Genomic DNA, 27,156 nt, shown 5'->3' with positions numbered 1-27,156 from the left:
AAGAACTGATAAGTGCCTGTATCAGTACCAGTTATGTATGTAGCAATTTAGAGAGAAACTTTCCAGTTTTATCTGGAAAGTTTCTCCTTAAAAGGCCTTAGACACAGTCACATCACAAGCGTTCTCTACCCAGGGCAGTGTTCTAAGATTTTCTGGGTGTGATGTCTTCCAAGAGGTATCTTGGGGGATTTAAAGTGACTATTAACATACTATATTAGAGTTAATCCAACAAGGAGTTGTGTCAAAAAGAAATAGTAATTCGTTTTTGGATTGATGAGGGAGTCAGAAAATTTGGGGCGACCTCATGCTGCATGATAATACCTGGGGCAAGGGTGATTGCTGGTTGTCAGTCATTGGTGAAAACAACGACAAGTGGTCACCCTGATGTTCCAACATTTGCCTAAGCCAAAATTATTGAGTTAAAATATTGCTTCCATTGGCTTAAAATATAACAATTTTTGTCTTGCCCCATAGTGTGGCAGTGTCTTTTTTCTGACCTTATTGTCTTAAAATGTCATTGCAAGGCTGTTTATCAGGAAACTGCCTAGTTTTAAGCTTTTCCAAGCTTCTTGTTGTCACAATTACATGAAGTTTATCTACATACCTGTACATGCATTAGTTTTAGCAGGTGATCATTATATTCGTATCTCAGGCCTCGTCCACACTGAACAGGGTAAATTTGAAAACACATCTTTTTTTACACGGACAGGCCAACCGCCCACACTGAAACGGCATGTTTGGTCACCGAAAACAAAGCCTTTCAAAAACGCTCTCCAAAGTGGGTATCATTTTCAAATTTACCCGGGTTAATGTGGACGGAAAACATTTTACCCGACGTTTTCAAATTTCTCTGTTTTCAAATTCGGTCGGTGTGGACGGGGCTTCAGTCAAGGTTATACCTATAAGAACCTTTTTTGGTTTGTACACATATACAGTCAACTCTTGACTTACTTGCAACCACCTCCTTGTATTATAGACACCCATTATTACAGACAGCAGTTGAAGTCCCGGCAAATAAGAATTACTGAAAATAGCTCAATCATGCTCTTTCAAACAACAAGTTGTCAGGGCTGCAAATAATTTTTTCACTTGAACGGACATATGTCCTACTAAGACGCCATCTCGGTCAGACAAAACAAAATTGTGGTTGGATAGATTTTAATTCATTTTTTATTCATTTATTCATAAATTCAAAAAAATCGGGCATTTGCCAATGTCCGACCACACTTGGGATTTTGTCAGACATTGGCAAATTTTGGTCGGCCAATGTCCGATGGCCGACTGTTATTGCAGCCCTGAGTTGTGGTCTTAAAGCTGTCCATTATATAGGGATGGGGGTTGTACAGTGTGTACATACAGTTTACAAGTAGATTCTAATACACTGGATCATTAGCTTGGCCAAATCACATTTCACATTGACATTGTATGTACATTACCTTTAGTTTCCCAGTCTTTAAGTTCTCCAAGAAGTTTTCCTTCATCTGCAGCTGGGAGACCCATGACTCTCACTAGGTGTTCCATGTCAATAAAGCTCTGTTGAAACTTGACTTGATCCCATTTACTGAAGACACAGTGTGCCCAGTCATTCCTCCCCATTCTGACATCACCTGCAGCAGTTTGTACAGCAGCAGAGAACACAGGCACCCCACCAAGCAATGTCAACGCAGCTGACGCATCACAGTGGTCATCAAAGGCAGTAAACTTGGCCATGTAGTTCTCCACATACAGCCTGGCAAAGTCAACATGGGACATTACTTTACAGTCAAACAGAGAATAATTGAATCTTCCTCCAGGAAGTCTCGGATGAACATCATTTCCATTGATGTTCTCATACTTCAACACTTTTCTAGCTGGCCACCGTTGAAGACGTCCAGATGTGCTCTGTCCATGGACATTATGGCTGGTCTTGAGGTTGTTGTATTCAGTATTGATGCCTTGTTCCACAAATAGACGAATCTGAGGTATTAGGATCTTGTTGAGAGCTATTCCAACGACAAGCCACCGTTTCTGATTATCTGTCACACCAAGATGGCTTGTCCTGAAGGAATAAATTATGTGACAAGATTACAAAATAACCAAAAGGTGACTTCCTCTTAATTTCTGATGCATATTACTTTCAACACTGAAATGCTGTTTGGCCTTTTGAAATGAAGAAGGTTCTGAAGATGACACATTTTTAATAATTATTATCATCATCATCATTATTATTGTTGTTATTATTATACTAGTTGCTATACACATATTCTTTTTTAAATTCTACAAGACACTTCTAGTGCAAATTATACTTACCCAGAAGCAGATGCAGTTGCCATTCCATGAATTTTACAATGATGAATTACTTGACCATCCCATTAATTATTAAATTAGTGACACCTACAGGTAAATAAGGAAATTATCATATTGACGTTTTTGTATTATGCAAATTAGATCAGTGATGACGTCACAAGATTTGACTCTAAAAATGGTAAAATACTGAATTAACAATATCTCTAAAACTATTGAAGCAGTGTTCTTGAAACTTGGCATCACAAATGTGCATCACAAAAGGAACAAAATGACACCCTTAGTATTGTTGCCATAGCAACTCTTTCAGCTCCAGTCTCTCTCTGTCAAAAATACAAATATCCCCATATCTGACCTCTAAAGTAAGACAAAGGGTCCTGCTTAGAACAGACATAGTTCCCATATTGCCTTAATTCCCACCATTGGTTTGGCTGCGCTAGATGGTTCTTGGTTTAAGACAAAAACTGAGAATTTCAGTTTTTATTGAGACAGCACCAGCGGCAAAACTGTTGTCATGGCAACAGCCCTAAGAGTAACATTTTGTTTCTTTTGTGATGCACATTTGTGGTGCCAAGTTCCAAGAACACTGCTTTAATAGTTTTAGAGATATTGTTTATTCAGTATTTTACCATTTTTTAGAGTCAAATCTTATGACGTCATCACTGATCTAATTTGCATAATACAAAAACGTCAATATCTCTGAAACGAATGAAGATATTTCGAAAAGAAAAACGCCATTCTTCTGTATTTCGAAAGGCCTTTCAAATAAGCAGAAAATATTTTTCATGTCATATACACTTTAAAGTCAATTTAATGGAGTTTTCGATAAGTTATGGTTTTCTTCTTGAATTGAGGTTTCTGTAGCAGCAGATTGATATTTACCGCAGAATGGTCTGAAATCACTGGATCAAAAGTTGAAACACCACCGAGAAATGCATCATTCGATTTGGTGATCACAAGATCGAGGGTATGACCACTAATGTGGGTGACTTCAGTTACATGTTGGCTGAGATTATAGGACTGCAGAATATCCATAAATCTTTTAGCTTGAAAATTATCAACATCATCGACATGTAAATTAAAATCGCCAACTATTAGCAAACCTCCAGGTGAATCAGCCGTTAAAAACAACACGTTTTTATGTGCGAAAATCCTCGGTCGTCATGTATTTTAACAAATAGTCAGATTATCAATGAAAATAATCTAAAATTGGATTTTTTGCAATTGTTTTTGTATTGTTTATATATATATTTTTCATTTTTTTAACCTATTAAATTTTTTCCCGTTACTCGGTTTTTTGATAAGATTCCAAGTACTGAACGTCGCAGTCTTATACCACTGTGTTGTTGTGGACTAATTGGGTGAAATATTCTTTGACTTCTTTGTTACAACTGACAGAAGGTTTAACAGACCTTATCATTGTCAGTATTTTAAGTATCTGGTAAATAACACAAATTATGAATGAAAATTAAATGTTCACATGTGCGCAAGTGTTTGTATATTGCACTCTCTTTGTCATACCTTGTATGAATATAGCCGGTTATCCGATTGTAAACCAATGAGAAATCAAGAAATATTTTGAATAAATAATAAGTATTAGCTTACAAATAAATTCAAAGCTACTTCCGGGATATGTTGTAAGAACGATTCGAGCGATATTTTAACTTTACAATTGCACATAGATTTACCATTAGAAATCGGCATGTTTTAGATTTCAAACTAAGAAAAGTAAAAGAAAGGGGTTATTAGTTGTATTAAGAGACACATAATTTGCAGATAAGGTCCTCCATGAGTTACAACCTACGAGCTACACCAAACTACGATCCAACACCAGACAGTAGTGTAAGGTTACTCATAATTATCTAGATAGCGAGCAAATAAACAATATCCAAAAGAACTAGGTACGACAAAGTAAAGAATCAACATATCAATTGAGAAACACTTACCGTTGAAATGATCTAAAGCACATCAAATGCCATCCTCAAAGCAAACTCCACAAATTTTCGACGCTGCATTCCCAACAGACATGTCATGTGACCAAAACTACACGCCTCTCAGATCAGAACTTCGAAGCGTGGTAGGGTGAGGTAGTTGTAGCATAGAAGACATAGAAAGACATTTCTCTTCAACATCCTTACGACCTTACCCCATTGCTCATGCTCTTATTCTGCGTGCTACTATGTCAAGGTTCATTCTCAAAGTTGACCAAAACAACTGTTGGTCGATTTAGAGGAGGGAAAATTTCAACCTCATTCCCAGGCCCGCTCTCCTTGGGAAATAGAGGAACGAGGTTGGGAAGATGTCTATATTTGTTGGTGGAGGGAGGGGGAGGTGAGTTGGTGAGCGCAATTACTGTTCATTTCAGTGTGCCCGAGATCTTGCCTCCTGTGCAGACTCTCTTCGCGCTCGTCACGTGTTCCTTGTCGTTTGTTCGTAGGGGAGCGCAAAGAGCATCTGCGGTAGAAGGCTACCTTATATATGACTCCAATGAATTTTCACTTAAAGAAAAGTTTTTAAACTGTTGACAATAACATATTAAAATATGTTATTGTCAACAGTTTGTCTCCCTATGAACATCAGTCTTTCTTTCGGATACATTGTTTGTTGATAATTTTAGAAATTTAGAAAAAATACACTCAGCAGAGAAAAAGGGCACCTGGCAAAACTTAGAGCAGTAGCCCATTTTACTTAGAGGTAAAATCTGAGACATAATTTGATTCTCCATCAAGTAGAACGTTAACATAAACATGTAAGACAATAATTTTTATTGCTCTTTTTGTCACCCCGCTTTCAACTGTCCAAGTCACATCAATGGATATTTGTTATTGCAACTGATCGCCCGGAGGGGGAAGCCTGCGAGCAATCTCATCGCGAGAAAAAAGAGAGAAAAGAAAAGGCTACGGAGAGCCTGTACTCAACAAAGTTATATACAGGGAGACTGCCCGAAGACCAAACCCTTACTCTTTAATGTAAAGCGTTCTCGACAGTAAAGGTAACCAGGGTAATGAGCTGGTAACACCTTTATATACCTTTCATGGTAAATGGTGCCCCTTTTTCCTTTCTGCAGTAGAAATACTGCATCCCTTTTCTAAACGCGAAGCGTGAGTGGAGAGCGTGTGTCCGTTTCGCGCTTCGTGCTCTGCCCCACTCCCACCCCCCGTTTACCTCCTAACATTGGAATGAAATGAAATGAAATGGCCGAAAGAGTTTTGAGAAATGATAACGGTTCATAGCGAAATATTGCATGGTGACAGGTGTTGTCGTCGGTAATTTTGGTGTCTCTCTCTACTTCTTCTTCGACATAATGAAAGGATCTGATTGGCAGATTACATCTGACCTGGTGAATAAACAAGCCTGAAGATCCAATTTTTACGCCATACTCTGACGAAACCCTCTGGGCCAATAGCGTGCGAGGTATAAATGCTTTGAATAGACTGGGAGAAAGTATTCCTTATCCCTATTTTCCAGAGTAATTCAGTGGTTAAACTCCCCTTCCCCCACCCGTCCTACAGAGACTGGAACAATTATATCAAGGATATAAGCGTCTGAATGTTTGGTGTAATTTTGAAACTTATTTTTTAAATAACCAACTCCCGCTTTCTGACCTAAACAAATCAATAAGGAAAACAACAACTAATGCAGTAGCCGGAGAAATCGTGGTGTTTATTGTACATTTAAAAGGCTGTAAGCCTGTTGTCTTAAAAACTCGCATCCCGTAAAACAGTTTTCAGTGGAGTGCTGTCCCGAAATTCTCAAAAGGAAACGCGACAAAAACGGCGAAAACCACCAGCACAAGTCCGAAGCACGAGGGGGTGGGGAACGAGCGAAGTGAGAGAATGAAGTGACTTTAGTAAATAGTCTAGAAAAGCGAGGGAGTAAAACATTCTAGTAAAATTAGATGTCTAAAATGGGCCCTAAACAGTAGCATTAAAGGAAGACAAGAAGAGAATATAAACCTGAAATGCTAGTCGTTTCCCGCCCTCAGACTGCGGGCAAGAGGCGACTGACCTCAAATGTTTACGAACTCACATACAAATGTACATACTTTATTTATACTCGAGGCAATAGCTGCTTGTTAGGCCTCTAGCTTGAACGGTTAATTTGTCGAGTTTACAAATATAACACTTCAAATTAAGTAAGATACAAGTTAAATGTCTACATTGATTGGTTTCCATTTAAATACCTAGATACATATATCAAAATTATTGTATTAACGTAACTGGGTATTGCAAACTACGTAATTATTACTTATTGTTTAAATTAGCAAACACTTTTTGCAATCATCCGGGAATAATTCCGGGAGTGCGGGGCGAGGGTTCACAACACGCGAGGACCTTTTACGTTCGCCTTCCCGGATATATAAAACCACTCGTCGGACCCTAAGAGAAAAGACCGACAACCTACTACCTACCACCGACAAGTCTAGTAAACTTGTTACAGACGTAATGATTGGGATATTTCTCCGTTATGCGACGTGTCACAATGCTGAGATTGCAGTTTTGCTATAAAATTTAAAAAACATATACGTACATTCACAGTCCACCGAGAGACTGCTATCCACTTCTCTACTGAAATATTTGGGAGAAGCCTGGTTTACAAAAAAGTTTTCATACTATGCCTACAAATTATGAACCATGTTAACACCAAATGAAATTGTCAGTTAACTTACATTAGAGCGCGTCTTTATGCTGCCAACAGCAGACTTTAATTTAGCTGATTGTGTTTTTAAAAACTTCAGTGTAAAGATTACAAGTTCTTCGCCGGGACACTGTGCTTAACGGTGCAAATGGACTGGTCAGCCAGTCTAAGGTTCTCTACTCCTAACTCACCAATCGGATTTGATGTCAGGTCTAAAACAGTCAAAGTAAAATTATACTCGAGAGTCTCGGCAAATTCCATCGCACCTGAATCACCGATATCGTTACTTTTCAGATCAAGATGTGTCAAAATACGATTTGATCGTAGTGCCTTTGCAAGGGCTGCTGCACCTGAACAGTCAATCTTGTTGGAACTCAAATCTAACCGCTCAAGAACACGATTAGACTGAAGGGCGTCTGCGAGGGCTGTTGCACCTGCAGAGCTAATCTTGTTCCCACTAAGATCTAATCGGGTCAACTGAGTACTACAGTTTCCATCTGACTGAATAGCCTTTACACGGGAAAAGTGTACTTCAGCTACTCCTGAATCGTCGATGTGAGTTTGTTGATTTGGATTCAACTGTGTGAAGGTAGCTCCTGACTGTAGTGCTTTTGCAATGGCTTTTGCTCCGCGATCGTCAATCTCATTGCCTTTCAGATATAAATGGGTTAGCCAGTGGTTTGATTGAAGAGCTTTTCCAATAGCTGTTGCTCCTGAGTCACCAATCGCATTTTCCTGAAGATCTAAATATGTCAGAGTACAATTAGTTCGAAGAGCTTTTGCAAGTGCTGTTGCTGCTGATTCACCCATCAATTTACGTGGATTATTAAAAGCATTACGCCTTTCATGTTGATGATGAAGATTTAAACAGATCAGGGTAATGTTAGACTCCAGACCTTTAGCAAGTGCCATGACTCCTTGATTACCGATTTGGTTTTCACTCAGATCCAAAGACTTCAGTCTGTAATTGAATTGAAGAGCTGTTGCAAATGCCTCTGCTCCAAGATCAGTGATCCAGTTTTTGGGCAGGCTCAAATGTGTCAAAGTGCAATTTGATAGAAGAGCTTGTGCAAGTGCTGTGGCTCCTTTATCTTGGATCCAGCTACAGTGCAGATTCAAATGCGTCAAAGTGCTGTTCAACTGATTAACAGATGCGAGTGCTTCGGCTCCTGGATCAAAAACCAAGCCATCACTTACACTTAAATGTGTTAAAGTGCGATTTGAATGAAGAAGTCCTGCTAATGCCTTGGTTTCCAAGTACCTATCAAAAGCCATATTAGACACATGAAAGCGGTAGAACAAATCAGGATCGACACCAGTTGCGAAGACAGGAGTACCGGAGCAACACAAATGCACCAGCTTATGATCAGACTGAAGAACAACTTTAATGATTGGTAATGCCGACTCATCTAATTGGCCAGGAAGATGTAAGGTTAACAGTGAGCAGTTGGCTTTTAAGTATCCAGAAAGAACAAGGGAACCGCGTGACTGATCTCGACCAACTTCAAATTTATGCACTGGAAGGCAGTGTGCCAGTGTATGTACCATTTTCTTTTGGTAATCCTTTAGCTCATTCTCATCACTTTCACATTCAGCGATAAGTTGGAATGTTTTAATCAAAAAATGTTGCACCACTTTTTCTTCCATACTAACTTCTTTTATGTCTTGCATAACCCAGTCGTAAGAAGCATCCGCACAAATACGAGCATTAATGTCAGAGTCCTCTTTGGTTTCGATCAACGTTTCGGGTTTCTCGTGGTAGAAGCAAGCACAAAGACGCGATAACAGATACATTGCGTCATCGTGGTTCTTACTTACTACCATTGTAAAGAGAAATTCCCATACCTGCCAGTACTTGTCAAACCAGTACTTGTCAACAGGACTGAGTTTAGCTAGCAGGGTGTCCCTTTCAGCTTTGTCACCAGTAAGCAGCTCCTGGGCCATGTAGAATGCTGCAAAATATTCCTGAAAGGTTTTGTGTGTAAATGCGTAGCAAGGCGTTGGCCTGATTTTACTCACGCTAGCCTCTCGGGAAAGGAAACATAATGGCAGAAAATCAGTTGGCTGGCATTTCATCTCGTCTTTACTGAAGTACATTCGATCGTCTGTAAGAGCTTCTAGTGCCACCTTTCCTAACTGATTCAGCTGATCTGAAAATCTCTCCACAGGATCTCTTGTATCCAAGGGAACACCCTTCTTTGAAAAATACCTCCTTAAAGCGCATGAAACAAGTTCATCATACAACTTGGTTCTTTTTGCAGGAAGCACTCCTTTTGCATCTTCATAAAGAAGGCACAACAAGGTTGTGTTCAGTGGATTAACAGTCAGTTCCCTGAGCTGACTGTCGTTCTTTAATTTTTCGATCATGGTCGTAGCGAGGCTCGGATCCTCGTGATTGCTGAAGTACTTTGTAATGTAACTGTCGGCATCTTCATCAGTGTAACCAACAATCTCAAGGAGGATATCACAGTGTCGTCGCACTTCCATCCCTGCCTCATGTCGAGCTGTTAACATGAGATATGTGTTGGAAAGGACTTTACCTTTAATCAAGGGTAAGAAACCCTGGAACAGATCACGACGCAATTCATCCAATCCATCAAGAACCAATAAGATTCTAGATTGATTACAGCGAATGAATTGGCAGAAGTTTTCCTTTTCCCTCTTGTTAGCATCTTGTGGCAGCAGCTGATCATCAATAGCTTCCTCGATGTTGGCAGTCTTCATGTCACGGCACTTCAGCAGAAGCAGCATCTCCAGTTTCGGAAACGAAGCTTCAGGTGAAATGTTCTCCACAGACCAATCATATGCAAGCTTCTGACAGTACGTGGTTTTACCCATTCCAGGCTGCCCTTCAATCAGCACCACTCTTGGTTTGTCACATTCTTTACGTGGTTTGAACACATCTGTCATATTGACGATGTCACCTGTTGGCCTTGCTCGTTCTTTTTCCTTACTGACTATCTTCAACCTTGTAAAGATGTTAGACAATTCCAGTTGTAGTTCATCCTCGCACCATGGAAAGGGACACAAAGCAGCACCTTTGTAGTCTCGTCTGATTAGCTCCACAAGTTTATCTGGAAAGGCTAGAAAAACAAATGACAGCATCATAAAAGTAAAATCGAACTTTTGCAATAGGAGAAATATGATTATGTCAGGAAATAAATATTAAATTAAGTCACGAAAATAGTCAAAGCAAAACCTCCTTAGGAATCATCTTGACAATGCAGAAAAGCAACGTAAAAGTGAGTATAACATACGTTAAAGGCTGATTTTTAACAGAAATGTTTTTCCGAGAAGGTTAAGTGAGTCGCTGTCTGATTTACAGTTTTCAAACATTTCTACTGCGGTTAGCATATACCTTCTCTTCTATTAACATAAGCACACTCACTTATTTACAAAACTAATCCTAGCGATACGCGGGAGGTTCTTTACATTTCAACCTGTTTATAGAAAGCCCAGCTCCCAATTGTCCATTGCCTAGCTGATGCACTCCGATCTGGAGAGTGCGACTGTAGATAATGAAGGGGACGACAATTCAAAGGATTTTAAAAAAAATAGACTTCTTTTTCCGCTTTTGGAAATACCACTATAAATTTCTTGCTTTTATTATACATAGCGAAGAATTACGACAAACATACCAGGTTGCATGGGACTGTCTCGGCACGTGGATGCACTGGATTCCTTTGATATTGTTAAATCTTCCACTTGTTCTGTGAGAACGATCAGAAAGAAAGGATTTTAAAATTATTATTGCAAAAAATTTCAGGAAAGTAGATTTAAGTCAAGTCATCATTATCAAATCTGAAGAAATTACAAGAAGTGCGTACAGATGTCTGCAACTTAAAGAAAGCAGCTAACGATCTACTTAAAGTAGCTAAAATACAATGCCTGTGTAATGAGGACTCGGATGAGTCCTGCAAACAGTGAAGACTTGATACCACTATAAAAGAAAATAACACACCAAAGTGAAGAGAACCCGACAAATCTCATTATTATTCATGCAAGTAAACAATTTTTATTAAGTTCTATAATCACCTTGAAGATGATACACTTTGTGTTCAACAAGCACAGTGCGACTCTCTATAGCCTGTTGACTGCTCTCAAGTCTTCCCATCCTCTGCTGTACATCACCTGCAATACACATACTACGTGAACTCGGAGAAAAACAAACTGAGCTTTGCATTGAAAGTACATCTTGATACGCAGCTGCAAAGCCAGTATTTCCGGCTTGTAAATGACGGGGATGATCGAATGGAGGCAAAACTCGAGACCAAAAAAAATGCTTAAGTCTTCCAACATTACCCAAAAAAATCCCTGGAACAAAAATAACCCCCCAAAAAAACCCTTGTCAAGTTACCCTTAAATTGCCAGGAGGGGCAATAATATAACACAAAGAAAACCATAAAAATTGAACGCTCGTGTCTGTTTATTCATCATACCATAAATACCGCGGGTATTTATAAGGCTGACAGTTCCCTTTTTTAAGCGCGTTTTAAGACGGGAAAACGTGAAGCGATTGCTTAGATTTTTGAGAATCTGAAAGAATAATTCTTAAATTATATAAAATGATAAATTTTATGGCGATCAAACGCGATTTGTTTTAGTTATGAGCGATTTTCAGAAGCCTTCGTTTTAAATAAAATGGGATTATTTTTAAAATGCCACGGTGAATTTTTCTATAATTACCCCAAAACGCTGCCAAACAGTTGAAGTTTACACACAATAACTTACAGGGAAATCCACTCCGTAGATTTCCTGAACGAGCGACATCTTTATTTTGCCTTTAAAAACTGTTGTGTTGTGCGTCTGTCTTGACCGTCGCATAATTTTGATACTTATAATAACCCAGTACCAGCCAGTTTTGAGGCTGATGTCACCTTAATCTTGTGTGTAAAAGTTAAAAAGATCGTGTATATACATCAAATGTTAGCAGTCAATAAAGATGGATGGTTTTCGGCCGAATTTTTGAAAATATCAAACAAATGACGTTATTTCAAATTGCGAAAAATTTGTCGATTTGTTTTGCTTTTTTTTAAAGCTGCAAATAGAACAGGATATTGCGAAGGTTTGTGCCGAGTTTCAGAGTATTTCGTTCTTACGGTTTGAAGAATTTTGGTCGCAAAGTCAGATACATTTGCTTTCCAAGTTCTAAACGCTTTGTAAACCTCGCATTTCGAATGAAATTATTCTGTTGTTGTTCGAAGAGAGGTGTTACTTCCAAATTCCGCACGATTTTCTGCCGTCAGGGAATACATGTGGAGGAACGGTAATTGTCATTTTAGTAGTAACTATTTCAGGCTGTGTTATTTCCAAGTGACAGAAGATCATGCGGAATTTGAAAGTAACACCTCTCTTCGAAAACAACAGTATAACTTCATTCGAAATGCGGGGTTTACAAAGCGACCAGAACTTGGAAAGCAAATGTACCTAACTTTGCAACCGAAATTCTTCAAACCGTATGAAAGGAACACGCTAAAAATTAGCACAAACCTTTGCAATATCCTGTTCTAGTTGCAGCTTTAAAAAATGCAAAACAAATCGACAAATTTTTCGCAATGTGAAATAACGTCATTTCAGTTTGATATTTTCAAAAATTCGGCTGAAAACTATCCATCTTTATTGACTGTTATCATTTGATGTATATACACGATCGTTCTAACTTTGACAAACAAGATTAAGGTTACATCAGCCTCAAAACTGGCTGGTACTTGGTTATTCAGTAAGTATCAAATTTATGCGACGGTCAAGACAGACGCATAACACAACAGTTTTTAAAGGCAAAATAAATAAGGATTTCCCTGTAAGTTATTGTGAGTAAACTTCAACTGTTTGGCAGCGTTTTGGGGTAATTATAGAAAAATTCACCGTGGCATTTTAAAAATAATCGCATTTTATTATAAACGAAGGCTTCCAAAAATCGCTCATAACTTAAACAAATCGCGTTTGATCGCTATAAGGCTTATCATTTTATATAATTTAAGGATTTTTCTTTCAGATTCTCAAAAATCTTAGCAATCGCTTCACGTTTTCCCGTCTTAAAACGCGCTTAAAAAAGGGAACTGTCAGCCTCATAAATACCCCCGGGCCACTTTAAGTTCGTTTTAATACCCAAAAAATCCCCTATTTAAATCAAGTCACCCAAAAAAATACTTGCCAAATTTTCCAACCCAAAAAAATCCCGGAATCGAAAATTTCAAACCCAAAAAAATCCTTCGATCATCCCCGTCATTTACAAGCCGGAGTACCCCCCTGGGAACAGTACAGCCTCTTTTGAAAGCTTAAACAATAAACCTCGCATAAGACATCTTAGTTTATATCAAAGGATAACATTTAAATCCCATAATCACCTTGAAGATGATGCACTGTGTCTTCAACAAGCATGGTTCGACTCTCTGTACTCTGTTGGCTGCCCTCAAGTCTTTCCATCCTCTGGCTTACATCCCCTACAATACCCGGCATATAAGTTACAATGTAAGACCTGATATGTTGAAGAACACTGGATTTCCAAATGTGACCTCTGAGAAAAACACACTACTAGAAGCTGGGCTGAGTGACTATTGAAACTAGCCACCAAGTATTGGCACAACCTCCCTTGAAAGCTTAAAGAATATAATTATACGTATGTGGGATATTTAAGTCATCTTAGTTTATATCAAAGGAGAAATGAAACTCCTAACTATAATCACCTTGAAGATGACGCACTCTGTCTTCAACAAGAATAGTGCGACTCTCTGTGCTCTGCTGACTGCTTTCAAACATCTCCATCCTCTGGTTTACATCTCCTACAATACACATACAGCTTACAGTGTAAACCCAATATACAAGAGTACATTCACATGTCACAAAGAGTGAAAAATGGGGAACGCCCTCAAACCTCAAATACAATTGTTGGTGACATCAGGTACCAACACACTTTTTAAGAAGGTTGCATTGGCATATGATTCATTCCATTATTATATTTTCTGAGTGTGAGATTTAGGACTTTAATAAACATATATATTATAAGCGTTCATTGCTACAAGTAGTCTTTTTCATCAATTTCCGTCGAATTATTGTTACTTAACTTAATTATACCTTCAAAATCATCTATTCTCCCTTCAAGTATTCCAGTACAATGTTTTAAGCTCTGCTGGCCATCTTCCACTTGTTGCAACCTCTGTTCCATCTCTTCCAAAGTTGTTGCAACATTTTGCAGCTCATGTTGTACTTTTCTCTTTTCTACGTCAATTTCTACAGACATGTTCTTTACAGAATCTTGCAGTGACTTAAGTTCTTGTTGAACCAGTTGTAGCAGTGCTGGGTCTACGGAGGAATTCATGCACAGATGTGTTCCTGCAAACAAAACAAATCAAAAACTGATCAGTGCATGCATCAGTACCAGTTATCAGTGTAGCAATTTAGTGAGACAATTTTCTACTGAAGTTCTAAGACAAGGTCTAACCACAGGTGATTATTTTTTTCCCTGGAGGAACCAGTGTTCAAGTATATGGGGCTGCCATTTTCGAAGGGGTATTTGGGATGTTGGCACCAGCTAGTGTGCCTGTAACCACCGGTGTTGAGTGTTGGCCCTTTGTTCCACTTCTAACATCATCACCTTTGACCAAAAAGGGCAACACTCAAGTTCTGCATGAGGAAAAGATCTTTCTGATAATACCCAGGTCAGAGCAAGCGGGTTAATTGAGCTAAGAATAAGCACAAAAATTCTCACAACTACTCTTGTCTACACCATGGTAAGGATTTCCCATTTAGTATTTACTTCTCTTGTTTGGTCACAGATATTCCTGGGTTTGAAAGTGTTGAGGTATTTTATGCCCTCTGTTGTGTGTCAGTTTTACCCTTGTAGGTGCAAAACAAAGGAAAATACCAGATTGTACCAAGGGTTAACTTGAACCACAACAGTTTTATATTTATCATATGGGGTCATTGTATGCCCACATGTACTTTCCATTTTTGGTTATGAGTCGTACGTGCCTTAATTCAATCACACTCTCTGTCTTGTTAGTTCCTTAACCAATACTTGCTTGGGTGGTTTAAAGTTGTAGCCCGTTTGTAGTACCTGAAATGCTTAGAACTGATCCCAAGAACAACATGCAGCTTTTTAGTCTAATTTAATCTTCAGTCACGTATGTTGCAGTTCTTGTTTTAATTCATTTACTTGCTGTGCGCAGGTGATCTTATCACATGAAATAATCTAACTACAGACTACAGTAGTTCACGCCCTAAACTCTTATCCATGAACTCAAGCAAACAGTATAATATTGCTATAATTGTAGCCAAATAAAAAAAAAAAATTCTTGTGATGTGTTACATAAGGTAGTGTAGAAGTGTATTTCAGTCAGGATATTGAATTGGAATCTTTCTTTGGTTTGTACAAGTAGGCAGTGTGTACATACAGTGTACAATTTAGTTCTAACAGGATAAATCAATACCTTGGTCAAATCACATTTTCCTTTTATATAATCATGGGGCCAGTCATTCAAAGGGTGGATAACGCTATAAACTGGATAAAACGCATTGCAGTGGATAACTGTCATACAAAACCTACTTCGCTATCCACCGGATAGTGTGTGACAAGAGTCACGCTTATTTCTGGACTCGTCAAGTTTCTTAGTAATAGACTATCCATGTGATTCAGGGCTTACGCCCCCTTTAACGATCAAATAGGATTTTTGTCATAGTCGAAGTTAGGAGTTAGGAGTCATTTGATTTCTGTAAACACAATTTCGTATCAATCTTGGAGCTGGAGTTGGTCCTCTGTTAATTTTCAGCTATCCTGATTAAATTCCTGTTATGCAATCATAGTTTTCTACCGTGTGTTATGAGAGCAAGTTTATCAATAAATCAAATGTGATCATCATTGTAGCATATCAATAAAGATAGCTTCCAAACAAGTAAACAACACAGCTTCAATATGGCTGAACAACACAACACTTTATTCGCTAAGCATCATGGGTACATATGGTGCAATAGCTTAACACAACTTCCGGTTATGTAACAGTAGTCTAAATATATTACACTGCTTCCCCCTAAAAAGAACTAGCAATGTACTTCTACTTAAGGCATAATCTACTGCTACAAGTCAAGTTTAATAACTGGTTTTCTAACCCTCTGAGATCTTCGCAAAACTAGTGGCGTGCTACTTTCAACTGTTGAAGATGCAATAGGATCCTCAGTTTCAGAGGAAGTTACACCTGGCTCGGAAATACTAACACTATCATCATCAAATTTTTATCGTACGAAGAGTTTAGCAACAAATTTAACATCACCACAAATTATATGCACTACTTTCAGCTAATTTCAGCCATTCCATCGGAGTTGAAAAGGAGAGCAGCTCAAACTTCTATACCTGCAGCTGATCTTTCCTCGACCTCCGCATCCATTCTTTCAAACAAAACTTTAATTAATCTGGCTGAAGCACGTTGCAAAAATTATTACCAATTGTTCAACAACCATGATCCTATTGTCCCGAGTGGTGTAAAAAAGTGGCAGAGTAAATTCCCTGAAAAACTTGGTGAATGGGCTAGAAGTTTTCATGATATATATCGCTTCACAAAGGACAATAAACTTCGTCAATTTTGTTTTCGTTTTCTGCATAGAACAATTGTAACGAAGAAAGAACTCAACTATATCACCTAGCCGAAGACGATAAATGTATATATTGTTTTAATGCGGATTCAATAGAACATACGTTTATCGACTGCAAGGAGTCTGTAAAACTTTATTCACAAATTATATCATGGTTCAATCATCGTCAAGGTACTGAGGTAACACTCTCAAAAGAGCAAATTGCTTTTCACGACACAGGTCACGCGACTAATGTGCTTTCGGAACCCATAAAACGCAGGCTAGATTTGCTCATCATCTTGGTCAAATACTATATCTATTCTTCAAAATATCTTCAGAAAGAAATGTCTCTAGATGAACTTGCCAATAAACTAATGGTACAATGGAAACTAGAAAGATGTGCTCAAACGTAAAGCTGTTTTAAATAATAATAATACAAGGTCACTGTAGCGAATTATTTAAAAAAAATTGCTCTCAATAATGAAGTGAATTTTTTTTTTTTTTTTAAATTGTAATACTATAAGTTAATGCATGGACTCTTTTTTGTACTTTTGTCGTGTTTTTTTTTTTTTAATCATGTAAAAGAAAAGTAACTGTATAACATTGTATAATCTCCAATAGTGTATGTAATTGTAAGTAATGTACGTGTTTTTAAGTGTATCAATAAAGTGTGTTTATCTTCAAAAAAAAAAAAAAAAAAAAAAATCATCAGTAGCAATCTGATCACTTGACTCAGGCACCATGACCTCTGGTTCACTCACATCATCTGGTACATTATCATGTGCCTTTATCATATGATCAGTGTGGACATATCTGGTTTTGTGTCCTGTCCTAACTACATACGTTCTAGGTCCACAAACTTTAATTACAGTGCCAGGAATCCACTTATCCGTCTTAGAATTAGCCCTTGTGTTTCGTACGCGCACCCTGTCATTTCTTGTGAATGGTCTATCCCGCTTACATTTCAGATCCTTGTACATTTTCTGTTTCTCCTGTTTATCTTCAACGACCTGTGCTAGATTAGGCTTAATTAAACTTAACCTTGTTCTTAGGCGACGCTTCACCATCAACTCAGCAGGGGTAACCCCGGTTGTACTATGAGGGGTAGTGCGGTACCTGAATAGAAAATTTGCAAGTCTATGTTTCATAGACATTCCCTTTTTACCCTCAAGCACTTGTTTGACCAATGCATCCTTAACGACTCTCACGGACCTCTCTGCTGCCCCATTGGATTGAGGGTGATAGGGTGGAACTAAGGTGTGCTTGATACCATTTTTGCGCATGAACTCAGAAAATTCAGTGGATGTAAATTGTGGTCCGTTGTCAGACACCACTTCTTCGGGTAGGCCATGAGTGGCAAAAATGAGACGGAGTTCATTGACAGTCCGTTCAGTAGTTGTAGAGGTCATATGTTGCACCTCAATCCACTTAGAGTGGCTATCAATTACAACAAGAAAGTAATCATTACCCTTTTGACAGAAGTCAATATGAATCCTCTGGAATGGTCTGGTTGGCCACTTCCATGGGATCAGGGGTGCACTAGGTGGGGCATTTCTAACATTTTGGCATACTGTGCAAACTCTCACTTCTTCCTCAATTTCCTGATCCATTTTTGGCCACCACATACACGTACGAGCAATTGCTTTCATACTACATATACCAGGGTGCTCCCAGTGTAGCTGCCCCAACATCTTGGTTCTAAAGATCGGTGGAATAACGACCCTAGAACCCCAAAGAACACAATCCTGTTCACAGGACAACTCATTCCTTCGGTTATGATATGGTTTCAGGGTCTCATCAGGACAACTCTCTGGCCAACCTGACATCACAAATTGATGTACTTTACTCAGTACAGGGTCCACAAGTGTTGCCTTTCCTATATCCTCTGCCGTTACTGGAAAATCATCATCAATTGCACTCACACTATAAATTGCACTCTCACTTCCTACAGTGGAATTCCCATGTGGTAACCTTGAAAGTGCATCACAATTAGCGTGGTCTTCAGATCTTTTGTACTCAATCTCATAGTCATATGCTGAGAGTACTAGGGCCCACCTCTGCATCCGTGCTGCCGCTAGTGTTGGGATAGCAGATTTTGGACTGAGAATTGCCAACAATGGTTTGTGATCAGTAATCAAAGTAAATTTACGCCCGTATAAGAACTGATGAAATTTTTTTACACCAAAAACAATTGACAACGCTTCGCGCTCAATTTGTGCATAGTTCTTTTCACTTGAACTCAGTGTCCGAGACGCATAGGCAATTGGCCTTTCCTGGCCGTCGTCCATCACATGGCTGATGACAGCTCCGAGTCCATAACTGGACGCATCACATGCAAGTCTTAGTTCACGGTTCCCATCATAATGCACCAAAAGTGCATCGCTGGTGAGACTTTGTTTACAAGCTTCGTATGCTTGCTGACACTCTTTTGTCCATACCCACTGGACACCTTTTTTTAGGAGCTCATGTAATGGTGCTAGTGTAGTTGCTAAATCTGGTAGAAATGGGTGGTAGTATTGGACCATACCCAAAAAGGATCTTAGCTCGCTTACATTCTGTGGTACTGGTGCTTTCTTTACAGCATCCACCTTCTCTTCAACTGGATGTAGGCCTTCAGCATCTATTTTCAGGCCTAAGTAGACAACTTCTGTCTTCAGGAATTCGCACTTTGGCAATTTCAAATGAATGTTATATTTGTGCAGCCTTTCCAGGACCTCAGCTAGGATTTTGATATTTTCTTGCCAACTGACACCACCAATAAGAATGTCATCCTGCTTACAAACACATTTTTCTACCCCTTGCAAAATCATATCCATTTTAGCTTGGAAAATCTTAGGCGCTGATTTAACCCCATAGGGTAATTTGGTGTAGGAATAGAGTCCTTTGTGAGTGCTTATAGTTAGGTACTCAAGGCTTTCGTTATCAACACTTAACTGCGCATATGCATGCGACAAATCAAGTTTGCTGAAAACTTTGGATCCTGAGAGGGCAGCGTACAAGTCTTGTTGGGTAGGGAGGGGATATTGTTCATCTTCTACAGCTGAGTTGATGGTTACTTTGTAGTCCCCACAAATTCTCACTGACTTGTCAGCTTTTGGTACAACTACTATTGGGCTTGCCCAGTTTGATCTTTCAGTTTTTACTATCACCCCATGCTTCTCAAGTTTATCCAACTCCTTTTCTACTTCTTCTTTCAGTGCATAGGGGACCCTTCGTGGTTTGATAAATATGGGCTTTGCACCATCTTTCATAGTGATGTGTGCTTCCAACCCTTTCATACCCTCATAGCTCTCTTCAAATAACTCACTATGTTTAGCTAAAAGATCATCAATTTGCCTTTTGGCACTAGTTGATTCACAACTTGTTACACTGAATATTTCACCCCACTCAAGCTTCACATGTTTGAGCCAATTTCGACCCAGTAAAGTAGGCTTATTCTCATAGTTAGCTACAACCATGGGCAGTGTATACTTTTGGCCCTTGTACACGACATCACATTGCATCTCCCCACACACTGCAAGGGTTTCACCCGTATAGGTTTTCAATTCAACTTTTGATGGATAAAGTGGGTAATTACAGAATTTCTGAGTATACATACTCTTACTCATTATTGGGTAATTGTGAAGAACAGCTCCCGCTAACCGACTGTCGGTCAACTGTCGGCCGACAGGTTACCAACAGACTACCGACAGGCCACCGACAGCCCACCGACAGGTTACCGACAGTTTCCCAAAACAGACATTTTACTGTAAAACTGAGCAGTAAACACAGAAGTAAACCCAATGCAGAAAGCGATTAAAACAGATAAGACTTATAAACATTGTATTTCATTGTACTACGGTACTAACTACAAAACAAATCGACTCCTCGCCAACATTTTCTTTTATACAAACTTCAATCTCTTATAAATATATCACCTACGTAACTTTAAGTCCATAAGGCAAGCAATGAAATCACGTTCGAAGATGATTTTATCCAAAACTCAGGCCAAAACAGTGCAAAAACTTCTCCACACACGCACTCGCTGAAGTCGCCCTAGAATCCTTTGCGACCCCTTCCGAGGGGGAATGAGACTAAGTTAACCAATCCAATATGGCGGAGAAAAATGGAGTAGCTGTGTTCGCGTAAATTCTCCGGTCGATTTCGGCAGCGCAGAAGCTAGTTTTAGGCTGTGATGACCGAAACTCAGGAGTATATACCTTTCCTTTCAATTTCTCATAAATTTTGGGGTCCGTTACGGAGGAAAAACATAAAGAAACAAAAAGGTTAGTGTTACTGTATAACCGACAACTTACCGACATCTTACCGACACCTTACCGACACATCACCGCCTGTCGGCCGGCTGTCGGCCGACAGTTGGCCGACATCATAGCCAAAACCTGTCGGCAGGTTGTCGGCCGACAGACGACCGACAGCCGGCCGACAAACGGCCAACAGACGGCCGACAGACGGACGACAAACGGCCGACTGTCGGCCGACAGACGACCGACAAACGACCAACAGTCGACCGACAGTCGGTTAGCGGGAGCTGTTCTTCACAATTACCCATTATTGAGTAATCGGCAGCAGTATCTACCTCCATTGCACATGGTGAACCATTAATGGTTGTTTCTACAGTATAACCTTTGTTGGTAGGATTATCTGTACCAACTGCGTACAAGGAATATATACCCAACTCATCATCGTCACCACACTCTTTGCGTGGTTCTAATAGAGTATGAACATTAACTTTACCCTTACTAGACTGATCTACATTTTTACTTTGGCACACCGATGCAATGTGACCGATTTTCCTACATTTATAGCATGTTGCTGACTTAAACTTACACTTTGGTGCAGCATGCTTACCACCACATCGATAACATGAAGGTTCATTAGTGTTTACAGTCTCCAGTTTGTTCACAGTTTCCAGTTTATTCACAATGCCTTCGCTGTCAACACTTGCACTGACAGGGCGGAATTCTTGGGTATTCTTCTCTGCCATCTCCATTGACTTTGCTATCTGGCAAGCTTTCTCGAAGGTAAGATCTTCGGTATTCAACAGCTTATTCTGGATTTTGGGATTGTTCAATCCGCACACAAAACGGTCTCTCAGAGCTCGATTTAAAAACTCTCCATAGTTGCAATGAATTGATAGCTTCTTCAATGCCACAATAAAGTCACTGATGGGCTCACCTGGTTTCTGGTGGCGTGTGCCGAAATGAAAACTCTCCGCAATCTCTAATGGCGCTGGATTGTAATGCTTCTCAAGTACCTTAACAATATCAGCAAAAGGAGTGTCTCTTGGTTTTGCTGGCACCAACAGATTGCTCAGGGTAGAATATGCTTCAGGTCCAATCTCAGTCAGAAAAATAGCACGTTTCCTTTCTCTTACGGCGAGATTGGCATCCTCGTTTCCCTCGCCTGTTTCTTCTCGGATGTTATTCGCTAGGAAAAACATCTCCATTCTTTCAACATATGAGCGAAAAGTCTCTCTCTCTTGAACAAATTCGCCAACACGACCGAATAGTACATTTGCCGCCATTCCAATAGGTTGCACGTGTTGAACGACTCGAAAACTTTAGCCAGCCGACTACTGTCAAAAACACACTTTTTCCTCACACAGAGAAAATCAAGGCTTCGTAGGGTTTCTCATGCGTCTTAGTGCATGTAGAGTGTAAGATCCTCGTCGCCAAAATGTAGCATATCAATAAAGATAGCTTCCAAACAAGTAAACAACACAGCTTCAATATGGCTGAACAACACAACACTTTATTCGCTAAGCATCATGGGTACATATGGTGCAATAGCTTAACACAACTTCCGGTTATGTAACAGTAGTCTAAATATATTACAATCATGGCACTTGGTTGAAGGGGCTTTCTTCTAGCTCGCAGCCCCATCAGAGGAAAGGCGGCATAGTGTTAGCCACCCTTTGAACAGCCGGGGCCTGAGGATTATATAAGTGCTCATTCAAAAATAGTTTGTCTAAAATTTTCAAATTCATTTGCCATGTAGTTGATTAAAATCATTTTTAAAAAAATAAATTGTAAAAAAAGTTACCTTTAGTCTCCCAGTCTTTAAGTTCTGCAAGCAGTTTTCCTTCATCTGCACTAGGGAGAGCCATGGCACTCACTAAGTGTTGCATCTCACGAAATGTTTGTTGAAACTTGGCTTGATCCCATTTACTAAAGGTACAGTGTGCCCAGTCATTCCTCCCCTTTCTGACATTACCTGCAGCAGTTTGTATGGCTGCAGAGAACACCGGCACCCCACCAAGCAACGTCAACACGGCTGATGCATCACAGTGGTCATCAAAGGCACTGAAGTGCGCCATGTACTTCTGAACATACAGCCTGGCAAAGTCAACATGAGATGTAACCTGATAGTTGAAGGCACTGTAGTCGTACTTCCCATACTTCAGTTTAGGAAGGGTGTCATTACCATTGATGTTTTCATACTTCAAAAGATCCCTACCTGTAGGTGGCAACTTACGAAGATGATGAGGAAAGCTCTGTACGTGAATATTGTGACTGGTCTTGAGAAAGTTGTATCCCTTTTCAACCTCTTGCTCCACAAATGGACGTATCTGAGGGATAAGGATCTTGTTGAGAGCTATTCCAGCCACAAGCCATCTTTTCTGATTCTCTGTCACACCAAGAAGGCTTGACCTGAAGGAATACATGTATATTATATAAGCAAAGAAGAATCCAATTTTACTGATTATTACTTAGCAATTATCATTAATTAGTAATTAATATTACTAATATTAAAGAAATATGACACTACCTCAGTTGCTTAAAAAATTAAGTTTTATTAAATCATTTTTGGAGCCATGGAAGCTGACAACACCTTTTAAAATATCACATGGCCTTGAACATGCACTTGGGGAGGCCGGGTGGCGTAATAGTTAGTGTGCTGGACTCCGGATTGAGCAGTCCAGGTTTGAGGCCTGGCCGGGGTCATTGTGTTATGTTCCTGGGCAAGACACTTTACTCTCATAGTGCCTCTCTCCACCCAGGTGTATAAATGGGCACTGCCAACATAATGCTAAGGGGGTACCCTGCGATGGACTATAGCTAGCATCCCATTCAGGGGTCAGTAGAAATATTCCTAGCCGCTTAATGCTACAGAAACCGGGATAAGCTCCGGCAAGTATGGGCCACTTGGCTCGAGGCTTCCCTTTTGAACATGCATGATTATCAATGGCAAAACACAAGCACCCTAGCCTTCCTCCAATTTCTTTTTCTTGGGGAGAGTGGGAGGCTGTACACAGGCTTATATATATTCATTTGTATGATTTATGTGATTGTAACCGTATGACTGTTCTCTTCAGGTTGAAACAGTTTAATAATAATAATAATAATAATTAATTATAATGAGCAACAACATTATACTAATATAATAATAATAATAATTATTATATAATTATTATAATAATAATTATTATTACTACTATTTGTCCTATGCTCATGTCATGTTTGACACTTCATCTTTATTATTAGACAAGAATGTTTTCTATATTTTGTGTAAAACCTCTATAAATGTAATTCCATGAAATGTTCATAATACCCCTCACACCGAAGGATTTTTGCTTTAAAATCCCTCTTCCTCTGGAAATCCCAAAACTTTAAAATCCAAAATCCAAAACTTTAAAAGTTTTGGATTTTGAAATACCCCGCCCCTTCAGAATTTTCAGAGACCTTCCTTGGAGTAGGTATGTGGATATTTCCTGGAACAGCACATTCTAGAGGACACTTCTGGATCTTGTGTGTATATAATGCTACTCTTTTTGTCAACTTGTTACTCACCCTGAGGCAGCTGTTGCCATCCCATGAATTTTACAACCAGGAATAATTAATTTTGATCATCCCATTATAATCATGTCTCTAAGCAACACCTGAAATAAAGAAATAGGCAAATAATGAAACGTTTAAAAGTCCCCCACCCCCACCCCCCTGGTACTGGGTATTACTTTCTGATTTAGTGCCACTGTTTTTTTGCTGTTTTCTGAAAGCAGCCACTTTTAGGCTGCTTACTGCACCTTTTAATTCTTTCAATAGCACGAGTCAGTTCCGAACCCGACTACTGATATTCACAAAGACAATAAATGAAAAGTGAAAAAGAACCAAACAAAATGGATCAACAAAAATCTTCCAAACACAATTCACAGACATGATCTTTTAAACCCATTCAAGTGAACTTCTGTTTCCTGAGAGGTTTATGAAGATGCAATCATTGATTGAGTAGTCAGTTTATGTGTTATTAAAAGTTGCAGCGACTGACATTATGGGCCAACCCACAAAATAAATTGCAGTAAATGGCCGGATTTATACTAGAGACGGATGATCCGTCTCTAGTATAATTATCGCACGAACTAAAAAATGCTCGCCTAATTAAAATGCAAGTTCATCCAGACGGATCATCCGTCTCTAGTATAAATCGGGCCAATGTAAATAACATGTGAAAACAGATCTTGTTAACAGCCACCTCAGGAAATCTAAAAAAGTGTTCCTGACTTGTATAGCTAGAGCTGGTTGTTAACCAGTGAGCTCTCCTTAGCGACCAGATGGTGAAAGTGAAACATTTATAACAGCTTGTGTATTAGAAAAGAAATTGTCATCCTGGTAACTGGGACGAGGAGTTCCGGCCTGGTTAACAGGATCTCGACCGGCGGTAAAAACCCCGGAGATCTAGGTAACTGGGCTAGCCTGCCTGCTCATATGAACACATCAGTGGTAAGCGAGATCTTGGAAACCCATATGAAGAGGACCCAAGTGACTTTTGGAAGTTATGACAAAGGAAGAGGAGAAATCATGTTTCGAGGACATATCCTGTCGCCCGTGACAAAGGTTCCAGAACCGAAGAAGAAGCTCATTCAGGAAGGCCAAACTATCTGAAAACTGCTTGCTGTAAATCCTGCAGGCATTTATTCGCATTTGCCCGGTGTATGAAGACGTCGCTTAGATCCAGGATGGGTGAAGAAACCTAGCTGTGTACGATGAATGGCCACAAGTAGAGAACAGACAGTGTTTGTATAGCTGACGCCCAAATATTTCCTGTATTGGATGGTATACTAAGTGAGGACGGCTATAGTGTATAATTTACTGGGGTTGTAAATACATGTATGATGGCGCGCAAATGCATGATAAAAGGCGGAACTCCGGCTGATGCTTGTTTGTCTTGGCCAAGCCTGCGTAGCAGGTGCCTGTGTTGTTTTCCGAGCGCACGTATTAAAAGGGTGGGAGATCGCGAGAAGGCCAGGTGAGGAAAAAATCGAGGAGGTGCCTGCCCGGAAACCACCAATTTTTTCCACGCGTGGCCGTTCCCCGCCTTTTGCGCATCGTATACATGCGTTCGAAAAAACTACACCAGCGCCTGCTACACAGGCTAGTCTTGGCCGGATTTTCTGTCCCTGATCTCACTGCCTTCTGCCATACATGCCAGAAGGAAACACGCCCAGGGAAACATGCATGCTGGTGAATACTGGAGTAGGAGGATATTTAATAGTCAAAACTATTTTAAGTTCTAAGAATTGAATAAAGTCACTCAGGAATTTGTATTAAGTTTGTACGACTGAAGAAAATTATTAGTAAAATTTGCCCATAAGTTGTATTCTAGCAACTTCCGGGATAATTTTATACCTGCCAACTCTCACGCCTTGGGCGTGAGTCTCACGCTTGCGAGTTGAAAACTTCGATCTCACGCCAACTCACGCTTACGAACCAATTTCTCACGCCTAGTCGAAAAATCTGAGTTTTTAAAACCACAAACGACACACTTTCCAAAAAATGTAAACTCAAACCAATGTGAGAAACAAAAACTCCATGTAAAATGAGTAAATGACGATATTTTCCCCGAAATCTCAGAGTTTTGACAAAAAAAAAAGCATTGGGAACGAGGACGTGTTTAGCAAAACACGTACACGCACTGGGTCGGAATATGTTCGGAACGTCTTCCGAATACTTCGGACGTCTTCGGAAAACTTCGGACATTGTCGTATCGTTTTCGGAAATCCTGGCACTCTCAGGATAAAAATCTCACGCCTTTGACCCAGAAAAAGTTGGCAGGTATATAATTTGCAGAAATTATTCGAACGATATTTTTACCTTTTGGAACATGCAAACACACATACAACACACTTAAACTCAGAGAAAGGGATTTTTCATTGTATATTAGACAGTCCCGGTAGACAGCACACTTTTTTGCAGCAGAGACACGAGTCAGTCGAGCAGAGTGAATACTACAACAATTTAACATCGCAATGAACCTTGAAGTTAGACGACCGACAAAAAGAATCAACAACGCACCCTAAGGCATGTTACGATAACACTTACCGTTAAAATTCAGGATCAAAACTGTACCAAATGCCATCAAATGCAAGCGTCATAACTTGCAACCTCAATGTTCCTCAACTCGCGCATTTCCCCAGCAAGTGCCATGTGACCAAAGAATCAGAGCTACGAAGTGGGGTAGGGCTGGGGACGGTAAAAATGAAAAGGTACCCAGATCCCAGCAGAATTTAAAAGGTGCTATTTCCGCCAAGTTTGGGAAAATAAAAGAAAACTATTTCAGTAGGGTTACAATAATCCAGGATTAAACGGTTATCAAGGCCTTTTAAATTTTCCAGTTGTATAAAAGTGTTTTTCTTTGCTACTGTTTTGTGTAGTTTAAAATTCGACGTCAAAACTG

The 27,156-nt window shown here is 39.6% G+C and overlaps 1 protein-coding gene and 1 pseudogene across 3 annotated transcripts in view; both read right to left on the bottom strand.

Annotated features, from left to right (window-relative positions):
* The window catches only part of LOC144664463 (uncharacterized), a 135,082-nt gene extending 108,198 nt beyond the window's left edge, over window positions 1-26,884 (bottom strand). Inside the window, exons 1-9 of one of the 3 annotated variants that reach the window (XM_078525644.1) lie at window positions 26,802-26,884; window positions 24,276-24,364; window positions 22,528-23,135; window positions 13,996-14,253; window positions 13,608-13,703; window positions 13,269-13,364; window positions 10,957-11,052; window positions 10,560-10,631; window positions 6,312-10,004 (exon numbers count right to left, since the gene is read on the bottom strand). In XM_078525644.1, the coding sequence (XP_078381770.1) occupies window positions 7,030-10,004; window positions 10,560-10,631; window positions 10,957-11,052; window positions 13,269-13,364; window positions 13,608-13,703; window positions 13,996-14,253; window positions 22,528-23,135; window positions 24,276-24,295 (4,221 nt within the window). In that variant the 5' untranslated portion in view covers window positions 24,296-24,364; window positions 26,802-26,884 and the 3' untranslated portion in view covers window positions 6,312-7,029. Of the gene's footprint in view, window positions 1-1,436; window positions 2,039-2,289; window positions 2,374-4,229; window positions 4,285-6,311; window positions 10,005-10,559; window positions 10,632-10,956; window positions 11,053-13,268; window positions 13,365-13,607; window positions 13,704-13,995; window positions 14,254-22,527; window positions 23,136-24,275; window positions 24,365-26,801 lie in introns of those variants that run through there. The other 2 variants (XM_078525610.1, XM_078525695.1) reach the window with 2 other exon arrangements.
* On the bottom strand, window positions 21,220-22,319 carry LOC144664705 (uncharacterized; annotated as a pseudogene).
* Window positions 26,885-27,156: the final 272 nt, after the last annotated feature.

This window comes from Oculina patagonica, chromosome 1 (genome assembly GCF_052425735.1).
Source record: "Oculina patagonica isolate OP01 chromosome 1, crgOcupat, whole genome shotgun sequence".
NCBI classification, from domain to species: domain Eukaryota; kingdom Metazoa; phylum Cnidaria; class Anthozoa; order Scleractinia; family Oculinidae; genus Oculina; species Oculina patagonica.
Note: the sequence above shows the minus strand (reverse complement) of the source record. Positions and strands in the feature narration are given on the sequence as shown.